We start from the raw sequence: 18,654 nt of genomic DNA on the forward strand, positions 1-18,654 counted from the left end.
GTCGTTGGGTGCATTTGGTGCAAGCCAGGACATCCTCAGCTCTGTACTCACCCATTTGTGAGGACAACCATCCTGCTTGTCCTGTGAGAAAGCAAATGTTGCTTACCTGATGTAACAGGTGTTCTCACAGGACAGCAGGATGTTAGTCCTCACGAAACCCGCCCGCCACCCCGCGGTGTTGGGTTCGTTTTAGTTTTTACTTTTTTAGGCACTGCCTGTAGCTTTGAAAATCAGACTGAAGGGAGACCCCTGCTGGCTGCAGGGTCAGTGCCTTGCTGGGCATGCCCAGTAGGGGCCAGTCAAAGTTCTATTAAACTTTGACAGAAGTTTTCCGTGGTGGGCTCCATCCTCGATGTCACCCATTTGTGAGGACTAACATCCTGCTGTCCTGTGAGAACACCTGTTACATCAGGTAAGCAACATTTGCTATCTCATACAGTCAGCTCCAGGCTTTCACAAACCTCAATTGGATCACCAATCTGTGGTTGTAGAATCTGCCCAGAAAAGAGCAAGGAGATCAAAACCTCACACTTCCTTTCCCCCAGGCAAGGAACAGAAATTTCTAGATGCCATTGGTCGCTGTGTCTTCCAGGGATCACTTCTCATCTCTAGAATTGCCTCTTATCAGCTCTATATGACCCAATATAATAGGGTCTTATTTAAGCAGATACAAGACTTCAAAGGCTCCCTGCCTCAGCAATTTCAAGATCAACTCCAAACCCTAGTAAACAAGGGTTTTGAGGCAGGCAAGCATGAGATCAGATCATCTTACGGTATCTTTGACACTGCTACCAGGGTATCTGCAGCTGCTATCTCGGCAAGATGATGGGCCTGGCTCAAGTCTTCCGCCCTTCGCCCTGAAGTACAAGACAGATTATCAGACGTGCCTTGTGTAGGAGATAATCTGTTTGGCGAGTAGGTTCAACAAATGGTGGCGGAACTCAAGGACCATCATGAGACCCTAAGACAGCTTTCTCTGATGCCTTCTGAGTACTCTTCAAAACAGCCCTTCCGAAAGGACTCTAAAAAGTCATTTTTCCGCCTAAAGAAATCCTACCTGCCACCAGCTAGAACCCGTTCTACGAGACCATTTCAAAAAACCCAGTCTCGTCAGACATGAAAACAAAAACCGCAAGCACCTCCTCAACCAGGTTCTGCTTCCGGTTTTTGACTCCTGCATAGAGAGCAGCGGCCAGCTTCCATTGCCCCACATACCAGTGGGAGGTCGATTGTGCCATTTCAACAACATGTGGCACTCGATCACCTCAGACCAGTGGGTCCTGGCGATAGTTGCTCAAGGTTATCATCTGAACTTTCTCTCCATTCCACCGGACTCCCCACCTCTATCGACGTGGAGAACATCCGATCATGCCATCCTTCTGGAACAGGGGGTCTCCCTCCTCCAATCCAAGGCAATAGAACCAGTACCATACTCTCAGCATGGCCTAGGGTTCTATTCCCGGTACTTTTTAATCCCCAAAAAATCGGGAGGTGTTCGTCCAATTCTGGACCTATGTGCCCTCAACTAGTACCTCCAGCGAGAAAAGTTCAAAATGATAACCGTGGGCTCTCTTCTTCCTCTTCTACAAAGAGGAGACTGGCTCTGCTCTCTAGACCTCCAGGACACGCATACACTCATATTGTGATAATTCCATCTCATCGCAAATACTTGAGGTTTCTAGTAGGCCCCAAGCACTATCAGTACCAAGGCTTCCATTCGGCCTCGCGTCTGCACCACGAGCCTTCACAAAATGCCTCGTCGTGGTTGCAGCCTTCCTCAGGACTCAAGGTGTTCACGTCTACGCCTATCTAGACGATTGGTTAATTAGGGCTCCCACTCAGCAAGCTGCTCTGTCGTCCCTACGTCTTACCTTACACACTCTAATTTCACTAGGATTTCTCATCAACTATGACAAATCCTACTTAGTCCCATCTCAAACCTTATCGTTCATTGGGGCAGACTTGGACACCTTGCAGGCAAAGGCTTTTCTGCCTCGACAGCGAGCTCTCAATCTCATTTCTCTTGCACACCAGCTGCAGTCTCAGCACTCCACGACTGCACACCACTTTCTCATCCTCTTGGGACACATGGCGTCCTCAGTTCAGGTCACCCCAATGGCCCGCTTGGCCATGAGAGTCATGCAGTGGACTCTAAGGTCACAATGGGCTCAATCCATTCAGTCCCTGTCAACCATTGTCCACGTAACCGACTCACTCTTTCTGTCTCTCACCTGGTGGAGAAATCAGGTCACCCTCCTCCAAGGCTTGCCCTTCCAGGCTCCAGACCCTCAAATAACTCTCACCACCGATGCTTCCAACCTCGCCTGGGGAGCCCACATGGCCGATCTGCAGACACAAGGCTCTTGGTCTCCAGAGGAAGCCAAACACCAAATAAATTTCCTGGAGCTCTGAGCAATCAGATATGCTCTCAGGGTATTTCAGGATCGCCTCTCCAATCGAATCATCCTGATCTAGACGAACAACCAGGTGGCCATGTGGGACATCAACAAACAGGGAGGGACGGGCTCCTTCCTTCTGTGTCAGGAAGCTGCACGGATTTGGGCAGAGGCCCTCTCCCACTCAATGTACCTCAGGGCCACCTACTTGCCAGAAGTGGACAATGTGTTGGCAGACAAGCTGAGTCGCACCTTTCAACCGTACGAGTGGTCTCTCAACCCCTCAGTAGCGAACTCTATCTTCCATCAATGTGGTCATCCTCAAATAGACCTCTTTGCGTCACCTCAAAATCGCAAAGTGGCAACTTCTGCTCTCTCACTCGCAGCCAACACTATCAGCCAAGAGACGCGTTCTCCCTCTCATGGGCAACCGGTCTCCTATATGCATTCCCTCCACTTCCACTTCTCTCAAAGACTCTCGTGAATTTACGTCCGGACAAGGGAACCATGATCCTGACAGCACTTCACTGGCCGCGCCAAGTATGGTTTCCAATACTTCAGGATCTCTCCATTCGCAGGCACATTCCCTTGGGAAAGGACCCACTTCTAATCACTCAAAACGGGTGCCTACGCCACCCCAATCTTCAAGCCTTGTCCCTGACGGCATGGATGTTGAAAGGTTAATCCTTCAGCCACTTAAACTTTCTGAACCAGTTTCCCGTGTCCTGATTGCTTCACGCAAGCCTTCCACGAGAAAATCGTAGTCTTACAAATGGACCAGGTTTACGTCATGGTGCTCTTCTCAGTCCCTTGACCCCTTTACTTGTCCAATCACGAAGTTTCTGGACTATCTCTGGCACTTGTCAGAGTCAGGTCTAAAAACTTCTCCATCAGGATGCATGTCAGTGCGGTAGCCGCCTTCCATAAAGGTGTCGGGGAAGTTCCCATATCAATACAACCCCTTGTTACACCTCAAACCTCCTCTGCGTCCTCCAACCCCTTCTTGGGACCTCAACCTAGTTTTGGGTCAGCTCATGAAACCACCATTTGAGCCTCTTTAGTCCTGTGACCTTCGTTATCTCACATGGAAATTGATTTTCCTTTTGGCAATCACTTCCACTCGCAGAGTTAGTGAATTACAGGCTCTAGTTACCTATCCGCCTTACATTAAACTTCTGCAGGACCGGGCAGTACTCCGCACTCATCCTAAATTCTTGCCTCAGGTAGTTTCGGAGTTTCATCTCAATCAAACCATTATACTTCCTACCTTCTTTCCCAGGCCTCATTCCAATTCTGGAGAGCAGGCTCTGCATACCCTTGACTGCAAACGGGCTCTAGCATTCTACCTAGACCGTACAGCTGCCCACAGGAAAAGCACTCAATTGCTTGTCTCTTTCCATCCTATCAAATTGGGGCAGCCTGTGGGTAAACAAACTTTCTACTCCTGGTTGGCGGACTGCATATCCTTTTGCTATCAGCAAGCAGGCATTCCACTTCAAGACCGTGTTAAAGCACACTCTGTGAGGGCCATGGCAACTTCAGTAGCACACCTATGCTCGATACCGCTTCCTGACATTTGCAGAGCTGCCACCTGGAGTTCTCTCCATACTTTTGCAGCCCATTATTGCTTAGACAAAGCCAGAAGACAAGATTCCATTTTTGTCCAGTCTGTCTTGCGCAACCTATTTACAACATGACGTACCAACACCCTTCCGCCTGCCTGGTAGGGTTCAGGATGCCCTCGGCCAAATTTCATCCCAGGCCTAGTGCCTTGCACACCTGAGGACATTTGGTGCATACTCGGGCATCCTCAGCTCAGTACTCACCCATATGTGAGGACTACCATCCTGCTTGTCCTGTGACAAAGCAAATGTTGCTTACCTGTAATAGGTGTTCTCACAGGACAGCAGGATGTTAGTCCTCACGAAACCCGCCCGCCGCCCTGCGGTGTTGGGTTCGTAACGTTTTCTTATTTTATTTTCGGCACTGCCTGTAGCTTTCAAATAAGTCTGAAGGTGGACCCCTGCTGGCTGCAGGGTTAGTGCCATGCTGGGCATGCCCAGTAGAGGCCAGTCAAAGTTCTGGAAACTTTGACAAAAGTGTTCCGTGATTGGGTTCCATCCTGTGATGTCACCCATATGTGAGGACTAACATCCTGCTGTCCTGTGAGAACACCTGTTACAGGTAAGCAACATTTGCTTTGTGGAACCACATTAACCATCATTTTCTCTTCTCTTCCCTCTCTTCCCATCCTCTTGGCATCCTTACCTTTCCCTCAATCCCCTGGCATCATCGTTATCACCTTCTATTTTCCTAGGGCAAGCAGGATGGTAAGTCCTCACAGATGGGTGACATCATCAGATGGAGCCCGGTACCTTTTATTTTTTTTTCCTGGTTCTTCTCCATCCAAATGCTGGATCCCCCTTCTCCGGATGTGTCTCCTCCTCAGGGCAGTAGGTTGAATTTTTATACCTTCTCTGTGGTCGATTCCCGGTGCATTGCTCCTCAGTGGCCCGCTGGCCATCAACCGCTCGCCGGTTGTTTTTTTCTTTCATGGCATCATTTAGTTTTTGCCGGTGCCCGCGCCTATGTCCATCATGGAAACACATGAGGTTTGTATCCTCTGCCTGGGGGCATCACACAATGTCAGAGGGTGCGCCCAGATGACCCGTGTCTTAACAAAATGGAGAAACGTGTGGTTCCAAGAAGTCTTGGATGTGGCAACCAGAATTGTGTATAGTATTCAAGGTGCGGTCTCACCGTGGAGCGATACAGAAGCATTATGATACTTTCATTTTATTCACCATTCTCTTCCTAATTCCTAACATTGTTTGCTTTTTTGACTGCCACAGCACACTGAACCGACAATTTCAATGTATTATCCACTATGACACCTAGATCTTTCCTGGGTGGTAGCTCCTAATATGAAACCTAACATTGTGTAACTATAGCATGGGTTATTTTTCCCTATATTCATCACCTTGCACTTACCCACATTAAATTTCATCTGCCATTTGGATGCCCAATTTTCCAGTCTCACAAGGTCCTCCTGCAATTTATCACAATCTGCTTGTGAATTAACTACTCTGAATAATTTTGTATCATCTGCAAAGTTGATTACCTCACTCGTCATATTCCTTTCCAGATCATTTATAAATATATTGAAAAGCACAGGTCCTAGTACAGATTCCTGAGGCACTCCACTGCCCACCCCTCTCCACTGAGAAAATTGTCCATTTAATCCTACTGTGTTTCCTGTCTTTTAACCAGTTTGAAATCCACGAAAGGACATCACCACCTATCCCATGACTTTTTATTTTTCCTAGAAGTCTCTCATGAGGAACTTTGTCAAATGCCTTCTGAAAATCCAAATACACTATATCTACTGGTTCATCTTTATCTACATGTTTATTAACCCCTTCAAAAAATTGAAGCAGATTTGTGAGGCAAGACTTCCCTTGGATAAATCCATGTTGACTGTGTTCCATTAAACCATGCCTTTCTCTATGTTCTGTGATTTTGATCTTTAGAACACTTTCCACTATTGTTCTGGCACTGAAGTCAGGCTAACTGGTCTGTAGTTTCCTGGATCGCCCCTGGAGCCCTTTTTAAATATAGCCACCCACTAGTGCTTCGGACCTGCCACCCTCCGTACGGAAACCTTCCCAACCCAATTCTAGAAGGTCTTTCTATAGGCAGCGGAAATATTATCCCCGTGCCCCCTGTTCTCGCACGCCCCATACTGCTTCCAGGGGATGCTTCAATCAACAGAGAACTCCTAGACCCCAGCAGGCCCAGGCTACAGGGTTTTGACTTGGAGGTGGGGGAGCATGAGTCAGCACGTCATACCTCTGCCACCCGATCCCCCAGTAGGGGGCAGACTTCTCTGCTTTGCCCATCATTGGCTGATAATTACCTCAGGCCCGATGGGTTCTCACTGTTGTTCATCAGGGTTATCGACTGAACTTCAGAGAAATCCTGGAGGACTCTCCCCCATGTCCATCGTGGGGTTCGTCCGCCCAACAGGATATATTTCTCACAGAACTCTCCACCCTACGAAATGCGGGAATATTAGAACCTGTTACCACCAAGGGTGAGGGTTCTATTCGAGGTATTTCCTGATACCCAAGAGAATTGGGGGCTTGCGCCCCACTGTCAATCTCAGGGCATTGAATAAATTCCTCAAAAGGAAAAAGTTCAAAATGGTTTCTCTGGGTTCTCTAATGCCCCTGCTCAAAAAGGGGGGGCACTGGCTCTGCTCCTTCAACCTCAAGGATGGCTACGCCCACTATCAATATAGGGTGCTGACATTTGGTTTGGTCTTAGCCCCTCGCCTTAGCCCCTCAGATGCCATGCAGTGCACGTCTTTCTGTATATAGACGATTGGCTGGTCAAAAGTAATTCCCAAGCGGGAGCATTGGACGCTTTGACCCTGACCTTGCGGGCGCTGCAGTCTCTAAGATTTATCTTTTTTTTTTTTTTTTTTAAATTTATTTTCAAAAATTTTTTAACTTACACCCAAGAATAACTCTTGTATAGTAAAGCTGATGTTTACAAATATACAGAAAACATATAAAGAAATCATAAGGAAACTATCTGTCATCTATAATTATGCAAACATCATTAAATATAAGAAAAAAAATGGGAGGCGGAACTATAAGCACAAATATTTAAGGCAAAATAATTATTAAAGTCAATCAAGTGTGCCAAGTGGTGCCACTACCAATATTTACAAACTAAGCTGAGGCTTGAATGGATGCCTCTTTGGAATGGGCATCTATGAAAGCCCTAAGTTGTGCGGGCTCGAAAAAGTTATAATTCACATCAACATGCTTCACACAGCATTTACAGGGATATTTAAGAGTGAAAGTAGCATCCAATTGAAGAACTGACGGTTGCATATTAAGAAAATCCCTACGTCTGGTTTGTGTCGTTTTAACAACATCTGGATATATCCAAATTGGATAACCATATACATCACTTTCCCTATTCCTGAAGAATAATTTCAAGATATAATTACAGTCTGATTAAAAGGCAAAGGATATCAGTAGAGGTTTCCTTTGTATTATCTCACTGTCCATAGTAATTTCTAATATATTTGATAGATCCATCGAAGGTAACTGAGTTCCTGCTACTTCCAGTTTATCAATTTGGGTCCGCTGTTGTAGGTAAAAAGCTTTTGTAATTACTGGTAAAGCAGTCTCTGGGATTTTAATTGCGAAACAGTTCTAGAGGAGAAACATAGGAACAACAGGAACGTTCAGGACCTTTAAAATATGGGCCCTGAGAGCATTTTTGACATTCTCTAATCTTCTATTGGTAGTGTTGTCTGATATAATCAACTTTTGCGGGACATTTTCAACCAGAGAAACCTTTTTAGCTAACTCTTCCACCTTTTTTCCATAATTTGAGATAAGATTATTGTTCAAAATAGCTTGATTCCTGGTTTCTATAATTACTGCAGACAAGGTATTAATAGACAATTCAATAGACTTTAAAGCTGTCCAAATCCCCTCTGTTGTTATTTTCTCAGGGGTAGATATAGATAAACCCGCAGTTAGGGTTTTCATATGGCCGTCTCCCACTTCCTCCTCAGCGTTCATGATTCTTCTACCTTCTGGTATCGATGACCTCTCCTAGCTCCCAACGAGGACTCTAGAGTCAAGATTTCCATTACTCTTTTCGAGCTTAGTACACCTACTTCACCAAGTCCACAGGTCTCTCATTGGCTCTCCTCACGTACTGCAATGTCTTCTTCACTCAGATCTAACACCGAAGGACTCCTTACTGCTTCCGGGGTTCCAGAAGGTAACGCGATGTTTCCCGGGTGAGCTGGCCTTCTCGGCTCTCCAGGAAAAGGTGGTGTCACAGGTCAGGGGAGACTGCACGCGCTCCAACGCTGCACTCCCTGCGACCGAGCATTCCGGCGAAGATGTAGTGGCTCCCGAAAAGAACCCCTCAATTTGAGGCCATCGGGGGTCTAGGGAAGGCAAATCTTCTTTCGCCTTTCTAAGTCTCCCCTTTCTTTTAGTGTGAGGCATAACACAGGAAAAGCATATAGAAGGTAAGAGCCTCTCGCTTCGGCGTTCACACCGGCTTCACTTGGCGAGGATTTGTTATCAACTACCCAAAATCCCATCTCTGTCTGTCTCCCCAGCTGGACTTCACAGGAGCCAGACTGGACATGGCTCAGGCAAAAGCGTTTTTACCCGCGATCGGGCTCTTGCCCTATCTTCGTTGGCAACCTTGGTGCGCAACAGTCAGTGCGTGAGTGCTCGCCTACTGCTTTGATTGCTGGGCCACATGGCAGCCTCTGTTCATGTTACCCCCTTAGCCCATCTCTGTATGCGCAGAGCACAATGGACGTTGCAGTCTCAATGGCAGCAGGCATCCCAGGATCTCGAGGCCTCTGAGGGTTTCTCTATCCTGGTGGAGAACCTCTCCAATTTGGAGCAGGGGATTCCCTTCCAGGCTGCCCTGTGTCAAATAATGCTTACTACCAATGCCTCTCCCCAGGGCCGGGGGCCCCTGTGGACAACTTCCACACGCAGGGTCAATGGACCACTCAGATAAAAGTCTTGGAGCTGTGGGCAATTCGTTACATGCTTTGGGCGTTCAGTGACCTCTTGTCCCACAAAGCGATCCTAATCAGAACAGATAATCCGGTCGTAATGTGGTACAACAACAAGCAAGGAGGCATGGGATCGTTCCTCCTCTGCCAGGAGGCTGTGCAAATCTGGTCCTGGGCTCTGTCGCAAGGGTTGTCCCTATGAGCAATGTACCTGCCTGGGTCGCTGAACATGCTAGCAGACCATCTAAGCCTCTCTTTTCAACCGCACGAGTGGTCACTGGACCTGAAAGTAGCAGCCCTTATCTTCTGCCTGTGGGGAACTCCAGATGTGGACCTCAAAGTGAGCAATTTTTGCTCCCTGTTCAGGACAGATAGCCATCCACCCTCTTTGCGGCATGGATCTCTTGTACAAGTACCCTCCTCTTTGACTTCTCATGAAAATGCTCTTGAAGCTCCAGCAGGACTAGGGGACCATGATCCTAGTAGTGCCTCACTGGCCCAGGCAGGTCTGTTTTCCTCTCCTTCAGGACCTGTCAATCAGGGATCCCATCCGTCTGGGGATTGCACCCAATCTGATAACACAGAATCAGGGCACCCAGTGCCAACCGAACCTCCAGGCATTAGCCTTGATGGCCTGGATGTTGAAAGCCTAGTCCTCCAGCCCCTGGCTCTCTCAGAAAGTGTCACCCAGGTGCTGGTAGCTTCAAGGAAGCCTTCCACTAGGAAGTCTTTCGAGTTGAAGTGGAAGAGTTTCTGAGTGTGGTGTGCGGGGCAAGGATTAGATCCAGTTACATGCCCACTTCCCAGATTCTTGGACTACTTGAGGCACCTTTCCGAGGCTGGATGTAAAACCATTTCGGTCAGAGTCCATCTGAGCGCAATTAGTGCTTACCATCAGGGTGTTGCCGGTACACCCATCTCGATGCAGCCTATCGTAAGTTGCTTCATGCGGGGGCCTGCTGCAACTGAAGCTGCCTCTACGGCTCCCTGTGGTTTCCTGGGATCTCAATGTTGTGCTGGCATGGCTCATGCATCCTCTTTTTGAGCCTATGCGCACCTGTGAGCTGAAATTCTTCACCTGGAAGGTCTTATTCATGGTGGCAGTTACTTCAGCTCGCAGGGTAAGCGAGCTTCAGTCCTTGGTGACATACCCACCCTACACAATTTTTTCGTGATCGTGTGGTCCTCTACACCCCCCAAATTCCTGCCTTAGGTCGTGACTGATGTTCACCTTAATCAGTTCATTGTGTTGCCCACCTTTTTTCCGAGGCCCCATTCCCATCAGGGGGAACAGGCTTTGCATACGTTGTACTGCAAAAGAGCTCTGGCCTTGTACTTAGAATGCTCAGTAGGCCATAGACAGTCCACCCAGCTGTTCATATCTTTCGATAAGAACAGACTAGGGTTCGCAATGAGTAAATAGACCTCATCCAACTGGCTAGCAGATTGCATCATATCCTGCTATGCACAATCGGGACTTCAGCTAGAAACCAGAGTTAAAGCTTACTCTGTGAGGGCTGTGGCGGCATCGGTGGTCCACTTAAAGGTGGTCCCTGTCGCTGAGATCTACAGGGCTGCAACATGGAGCTCCCTACACACATTTGCTGTCTATTACTGCTTAGACAAGGATGATTGACAAGATGGTAAATTCTATCTATCCTGCGCAATCTATCCTGCGCAATCTCTTCCAGACTTAAACCCAATTCTTCCTACCTAGGGCCCGCTACTTGAGATCAGGCTGTCTCCCTACCTTCCAACAGTACCTCAATTGTTTTTGTGCCCGTTGACACCTTGTTTGGTAACTTGTTGGTCTTTATTGTTGCCGGGAACAGCCTGGAGCTTGGTATTCACCCATCTGTGAGGACTACCATCCTGCTTGTCCTAAGAGAAAGCGATGTTGCTTACCTGTAACAGGTATTCTCCTAGGACAGCAGGATGTTAGTCCTCAGGAAACCCGCCCCACCACCCTGCGGAGTTGGATTCTCTTGTATTTTCTTATTTTCTTTTTTACTCGTATCTTGCTATGTTACGAGACTGAAGGGGGACCTCGCATAGGAGCATGGTTAGTGGCATGCTCAGTGTGCCAGTCAAACCTTCTAGAAACTTTGACAAAAGTTTTCCGTGCCGGGCTCCATCTGATGATGTCACCCATCTGTGAGGACTAAAATCCTGCTGTCCTAGAACACCTGTTACAGGTAAGCAACTGCACTTTCCATTCCCTCTCCTCCATCATGACCACCTTTCCTCTGCCACCCACCTGCTGGCACCATGATCATGTTCTCTCTGTCCCTACTCCTCTTCCTGTATTCCTGACATCATCATCCTCTCCCCCCACCCCACAGCTGCATTATCTTACCTTCTCTTCCCTACCCCCTGGCATCATCATCATCTTCCCTCTCCCCTATCCTCCCTGGCATTATCACCTTTCCTCCTCCCCATATCCTGAAACCAGCAGAAGTCAGCAAGCAGTGCTTACCTATTGCTGCTTCTTCATACTCTGCCATCTTTCCTCTGCAGTCGGACCATGCAAGACTATGGGGTCCATACAGTTTCAATCAGAGGAAAGCCAACAGAGGAGGAAGCAGCAGATAAACGTTGCTCTCCCTGTTAGATACCCCTCTCTCCCCTTCTGATCTAAGGTCTTTCTGCAGGCCAGGAGTTGTAGGGCGAAAGATAAAATGAAGATTGCAGTAGCGTCTCAACTCTACTTATTGGGCTCTTTTCATGGCACACCTGCACTTCAAAATACCTCACAAAGAGCCAGGAAATGCCACAAAACACAAAATAGCACACCTGCACTTCAGCCATGACCCAACTGGTTGGGAAATGCTGATCTAGTCATTATTGGAACACATCAGTGATTTCAGGATTTACAAATAAACAGCAAAAACTGTAAACCCTATTCCTTTTCCCATTTCTTTCTCTTGATTTTCTGGATCTGACTAACATGTATGCATTTCTGAGTGTTTCAAAAGACTGTTTATGCCATTTTATGAATGCTAAACTGTAGCAGCACAAGCAAGTAGCCATAGTCTGGCTACTGTACTTGCTTGCAAAAATATCTTTAATAAGGACCCAAACAGTGCAGCTTATTTTGCTACATTGTAGAAGCTTAAATAATATCCAGCTTCAATGAATTACACCAAAGCTGTAGGAATTATTCTGCCCCACCCAACAGTATCCCATCTCACCTCACCTCCTGGGCAGTTTAGCCGGATTTTTATAGTGTAATGGGTGTCACTTGTGCCTCACACTCAAAAGATCCCAAGTTTGAACATGTGCAGAAACAGCTTTCTCCAGAAAGTAGCACCATAAGATTGAGAAGCAGTATCATTGCCTCCTTGTTGACTAAGAACTGAAGGGAAGCCATGAGCTATCAGGGCTCACCCCTGAAGCAACAACTGTATTCTCCCAGGTCTGAGCACCTCAAACTACTTGTTTACACAATATGGCCTAGTTGCTGCTGTTTCAAGAAACATCAGCTACTGTTGTTGATCACTTCATTTAATTCATCAGCCCATCAGACATGCAGTCTTGAATTTAGTTCTCTTAACACTGTCACCTAATTTGAAGTGTCCCAGAACTGGGGGAAAGGGATTGGTTCCATCTTTTATTGCACTAAATACATAATGTAACCTTTTTGGTCCTGAATAAAATCAGATCTTAAGTAGGTTGTTCTGTTTTTTACTGAACAATCCAAAAAGGGTAGATAAAATGTTAATAGATGGCACAACAATTAACTTCCTTTAAATAAACGACAAAGAAATAAGTCATAAAATAATTTTTAACCACTTTTACTCATACTGCAAATGGGAGAGGATGGGAAAGGATGAAGCCAACAAGCAGAATGGAGGGATTTCATGTCTCTTGATGGCACTGACTTCCAGGCTGGCAGGTCCAAAGGCAATATTCCCTATAGCTTGAGAAGCTCAAGGCTGAAGGGTCTCATATGAAGCTGCAGAGAAGAATGCTGAAAAGGAATGTGAGAAAGGAAGTGATGTCATGCTGCCAAATGGCCGCCTGAATCGAGAACTCTTGTCTTAAGTATAATCTTCCTCTTATAGCGGTGATCCTGCCTCCCACAATAGCTGTCACGGAGGGGGGTAAGATGGCGACGTTCATAGAGGAGGGTAGGCCGCAGTAATAAAAAGGATGCATTACCTGTAAGCAGCACTGAAGTGTTAACTAGAATGGACTTCAAGCTTGGTTCTCCGATTTGCACCATGATATGAGTGCAATCAAAAAAGAAAGTTTGGACACAGTGGTTGATCTCCAGGGGGACTTTAATGAACCAGTCACATGGGTCGAGGAGGCAGATGCCTACAGGCCTATGAGCATGACACGACTCTAATATAGAGGTTCTCGGAAGTCACCAAGTTAGCCGCAGCTAACGCAGATTTGAGTGAGCACATTGATCTTGAGAGTGAGTCACGATGAGGGAATCTTAGAATCCAAGGTGTGTCAGTGGAAATGGAAGTCGCAGATTGTTCTCAAGTGATGACCAGCGTTTGCATTGTGATAATGGGCTTGGATGAGGAGTCAGTAGATCTACCCAGGATCGAGTTGGAAAGAGAGCATTAATCCTTAGCCTAGCGTAGAGGAAACTTTGCCAGAGATATAAACACATGTTTTCATAAATTTTGTACTAAAGAAAAGATACTGACCCGAGCTAGGAAAATGGATCAAATAATGTGGAGAGACCACCAGCTTGAAATCTTTCAAGATATATCACTAATTATGATCTGGAAGCCAAGAACATTTAGAGAAATCCTGCTGGTGCTGAGAAGGGAAAACATAAAATAAGTTGGCAGCTCTGGCGAGGGTTCTCTCTGGATAGACTTGTGTGGATATCGGGGAACTTGGTGGTGGGTCATAAGAGGATCTCTCCATGTACCAAATTGACATTATTAGCAACATGGGTTAAATATAGGAAATTATTGGTGGGGATAAACAATACTGGCTCAGAACCTCTTTTCTGTATAATAAAGATTTTCCACCAGGAAATTCTAAGAGGGTAGGTGCTAGGTAGATTGCAATAGGTTTGGAGAGGTTGGGACAGTTGTGGGATGGGAAAGGGGTAATGTCTTTTGAACTGGGTCAGAGTTTTGCTTTAAGGGAGAGTGTTAGGTTTACCTACCTGCAAGTGAAATCAGTTATTTGCATGAGGGAAGTGACTAGCCTTACAGCAGAATAAATCATTATTTGAGGTTTATTGTGACAGAGCAGGTGGGATCCCCAAAGCCATCTCAAATTTATGCCTTCCTGATGAGATTGCTGATATCTAATCCTAGACATATAGTAACCTGGGAAAAATATTTTGGGGTGGAATTGGAAGAGGATGTTTGGGACTTATGTTTTCAGCGAACGGGAAGAAGTTTGGTTTCCTCAAATATAGTAGAGAATTGCTACAAGATATTCTTTATAGATGGTATCTGACTCCAGTCAAGTTACATAAAATATTTCTTTCAGTCTCAGATCTTTGACAAGGATGTGGAAAGAAGGGTGATTTCTTTCATATCTAGTGGACATGTCCTAAAGTGGGGAGGTACTTGGATATGATTATAGGTGAGATCACAGGATGTCACGTGAAGAAAAATCCTAAATCATTATCTATTGAAAAGGGGTATTTGGATGAGTGGATGAGGCGTTTGTCTGTACACATAATTGTGGTTGCCAGATGCGAACTGGTGGCTTAAGGAAGAAAAGTTCCTCTTAAAGAAAATATGCTGGTCCGGATGATTAGAATGTTCACGATGGGAAAACTTACTGCTATATTGCACGACACACTTTCAAAATTTGAAAAATCCTGGGCACCATATTTGGCTTGGAAAGAAAAAGGAGTAGTAGTTTGAGTTAGGGAACTGATGGCATTTTTGTGATAGGGGGACATACTTCTCTCATAGGCCTTTTAGGGATCATAGGGTACGGCGGAAGGTGGGGTTGATAAATGTGGGAGAGGGGTTAGGGGTTGGGGAATAGTTAATTTAAGGGAAAAGAAAAAAACAGGGGAAAGATGAAGACACAGACGGATGATTTTTTAGAGTTTATAGTTTTCTTTGACAAATAATGTGTTTAGCTATGTGACTGTACAGAATAATAATTTTGTTATGTTCTCTAATCAAAGGCATAATATGTTGGATGTGTTTATTATGTGATGATTAATAAACAGATGGCTATTCTCTTTTGGACTGATTTTTCAATTAATGGGGTAGTTTCAAGAGCTAAGTTGGTAGAGGAGGCAGCTAAGATTCTGAAGGATGCTGGACTTTTCAATATGCAGTCAAGTCAGAGTCTTCCTATAATTTATTTATTTATTTATTTAATGTCTCTTATATACCGATGTCCGTTTGCACATCGCATCGGTTCACAGTAAAACATGAACTTTATGGGCGAAGCCCTTACAAGGAACAGATAAATACAGTTAACTTTAGGGCATAGCCCTTAACAAAAACCAAGGAAGAAATACATTGGAGGGGGGTATTGATTTACATACTATAACCTATATATATGTATATATATATATATATATATATATAAATAACTATAAACATAAAATTATAACATTTCAAGGTACCAAAATCAGAGGCATTTCGTAATCCAATATTCAGGCCGAGTTCACAAATGTGGATTGGGGTTATCCATTTCGGAAGGAGTTTATGTGATGGGGGGTGACGTAGGGTAGGCTTGCTGGAAGAGGGACCCACCAAATGGTGGCAGGAGGCTTCAAAGGCATTCGGGCAGCTTCTCATCCTTAAAAGATGCTTCTACCTAAAGGGAATCATGCAAGCAGTTGTTCGACTTCAAAGAAGTGAATACCTAATGACTGAGAAATTTAACCTGTCTGGCAACTGTTTATATTAAGGTTTAAGAGTGCTTACATTTTTGACACTTTTGGTTAGCTACACAGTTTCAGTAGATTTTTAAATTTGTGAAGAGGAGTTTGGGATCAACCAAACGTGAACTTTGGAAGTGATATCATTCCTCATGGAGGAGTTCGTGGTTAACATGAGGGGAGGGAAGAATGGAGGTGAGGGAGAGTGGGGGGGACTTGCTCTGTGGTGAAAGAAATTACTGGGGGTCTATTTTTGTAAGTTTTGTAATGATCCAGGAGTTATGGGGGTGGATAGTGGGAAAGTGGTCTGGTAAGATAAGAGCCACTGAGTTATTTAACACTATAGGATATAACATTTACCTGTTGTCAACATGAGTCAAGAAAAAATTGTTTCTTTGAATGTTAAGGTACTGAATACCTCTTACAAAAGGAAATTAATGCCTAAAGAAGCGGGTCAGTTGAAGGCAGATGTTTATTATTGCCAAGAAACACGTTTGTGAAGAAGATCCTCTCAAAGCATTTTCCTCAACAATATTTTGTCTCATCTAATGCAAAGAATAAATATTGTGCGGTGTGGATTATGTTTGCAGAAAACCTTACAGTTTATGTTAAGTCTGTTATTCATGACCAAGTGGGGCATTATATCATTAAGATAAGGTTGTAAATATTCACATGCTGAATGCTGCGCAGGGCGCCTTAATGGGCTCGATTTCCAAGGTTTTGACAGATTAGGCGGAGAGACATGTTTATCATAGGGGAGATTTTAACTTAACTAGATACTCCTACTTGAACAATTCTGGGGGGGAGGGGGAGAGGTATATCGCATTAACACAAACTTAGTTTTAAAGCTCTGATGGCATGGGGTCTGGATATTTGGCAGTTACATAATCCCACACTACGCAACTATACTTTCTATTCTAAAGTACATAATGTATACTCTAGGATTGACAATTTTTTGGTGGATAAAGCCTTAGTCTCTCAAGTCTCTGATACTGATGTAGGTCAAATAACTTAGTCTGATCATTGCCCTATTTGGGTGACACTAGAGCTGTCTGGGGAGTACTTGAGAAAACAACTTTTAGAAATTGAATGAGAGTCTCCTGAGGGATCTGGTGTGTTGTGATCAATTAAGAGATGATATTCAAGATTATTTACTCCTTAATGATCCAGGGGAATTCTCTTGGGTAACGTGGGATTGCTTGAAGGTGGTATTAAGGGAAAACTCATTTCACAGGTAGCTCAAGTAAAAAAAGGAAAAGGAGAAAACTAGGGCCCAACTGTTACAGAAAATCGCACAACTGGAATTACGACATAAGAGAACTCTCTCCCCACAGATACTAGTTCAATTGGGTTCTTTGAGGAAGGAACTGCACGCTCTGGATCTAGAGGAGATCTCCGTTCAATTGGACAAGGTAAAACGAGCATTTTGAGTTTGAAAATAAGGCTAGCAGGCTGTTAGCTAGAAGGTTAAAGGTGAAAGTAACACAAAACCAAATACTTAAAATCAAAGATAGACAAAGCTGATTTATGATTCATGGGGAATCTGTGAGTGCTTCTGTAATTTTTATGGAGATTTGTTTGCATCTGAGTCCATTACAAGGGAAGCTATAGAAGCTTACCTGTCAGAAGTGCAGATCCCCCTCTGGGGATAGGGAAATAACTATAGTACCTGAATGTAATCTGCTTTGAAGTGCTGAAAAGCAGAATATAAATCTAAATAAAATAAATGACAAAAAAAGAACTGTTGAACAAGGAGATCACTACTATAGAGGCTGCACATGCGATTAAAGATTTAAAGCAGGGTAAGTCACCAAGGATAGATGGCTTCTTGGCTAAATTTTACATGGTATTTGGCCCAACTATCACGTGACTATTAGTTGCCTTGTTTAACTGTCTGTTGGCAGATTCCAGCATAGCTCCAGACTCCAACATGATTTGTAGAACTGTGTTGGTGAAACCAGGAAGAGATGCCACATTGTGTTGCTCATACAGACCCATTTCGTTGATTAATGTAGATCTAAAAATGTTGGCGCTCAGACTGGGAAAAGTAGCACCATTTTTTATTCACAATGACCAATCTGGTTTTGTCCCCAGGAGTCTGGCTTTAGATAATGTTCGCAGAGCATTGAATTTAGTGTGGTCGGCGCAGTACATGAATATGCCCTCTGTTTTGTTAACAGTGGATGCTGAGAAAGAATTGGGACTTTGTTTTCACTATTCTTGACAAAATGGGATTGGGATGGAACTTTATAACTTTGATAAAGAAATTGTACACTGGCCCTTCTGCTTGTATTAAGATAAATGAGGGTTACTCAACTCCGTTTCCGGTATGCAAGGATGCCCTCTGTTGCCACTCCTTTTTGCCCTCTTCTTGGAACCTTTGGCTGAGAGGATTAGAGGCCTTGCTGAGATTGAGGAAATAAAGTTAAAGGAAGAGAAGAGTATAAATTGTCATTATTTGTAGTCAATGTACTCTCTTCCATATCATATCCAGTGAGATCCTTACATCCACTGTTGGAATTGGAAAGGTTTAGAGGAGTATCTACTTTTGAAATCAGAGATTTTAAATATCTCAGTCCCAGTTGAACACAGGGGGCATAAAGTACTTTGATACATATTGGGGTACAGTTAGACCAACTTTTCACTTTGAATTATGATGCCTTGGTGTGAGAGGACTGTCTCAAGACTTGAGTAAATAGGATGTGGAGACTTTACTTGGTTGGGGCGAACTGCGGTGATAAGGCATGTCCTGCTTTGTTTTTGTTATTCTTCCAAACATTGCCAGTACCCATTCCTGAGTTATCTCTGCAATCATGGCAGAATAAACTTTAGTTTTATAAGGAAACTAAGGTCCC

The 18,654-nt window shown here is 44.7% G+C and overlaps 1 protein-coding gene across 6 annotated transcripts in view; it reads left to right on the plus strand.

Moving 5' to 3' along the window:
- Positions 1–18,654, plus strand: part of PPP2R5C (protein phosphatase 2 regulatory subunit B'gamma) — a 424,506-nt gene that overhangs the window by 385,198 nt on the left and 20,654 nt on the right. For 4 of the 6 annotated variants that reach the window (XM_029597955.1, XM_029597952.1, XM_029597951.1 and 1 more), the window contains one exon: positions 17,134–17,211. The exons of the other annotated variants lie outside the window; for them this stretch is intronic. In XM_029597955.1, the coding sequence (XP_029453815.1) occupies positions 17,134–17,211 (78 nt within the window). The remainder of the gene's footprint in view (positions 1–17,133; positions 17,212–18,654) is intronic. 6 annotated transcript variants of the gene reach the window in all.

This window comes from Rhinatrema bivittatum, chromosome 4 (assembly GCF_901001135.1).
Source record: "Rhinatrema bivittatum chromosome 4, aRhiBiv1.1, whole genome shotgun sequence".
NCBI lineage: Eukaryota > Metazoa > Chordata > Amphibia > Gymnophiona > Rhinatrematidae > Rhinatrema > Rhinatrema bivittatum.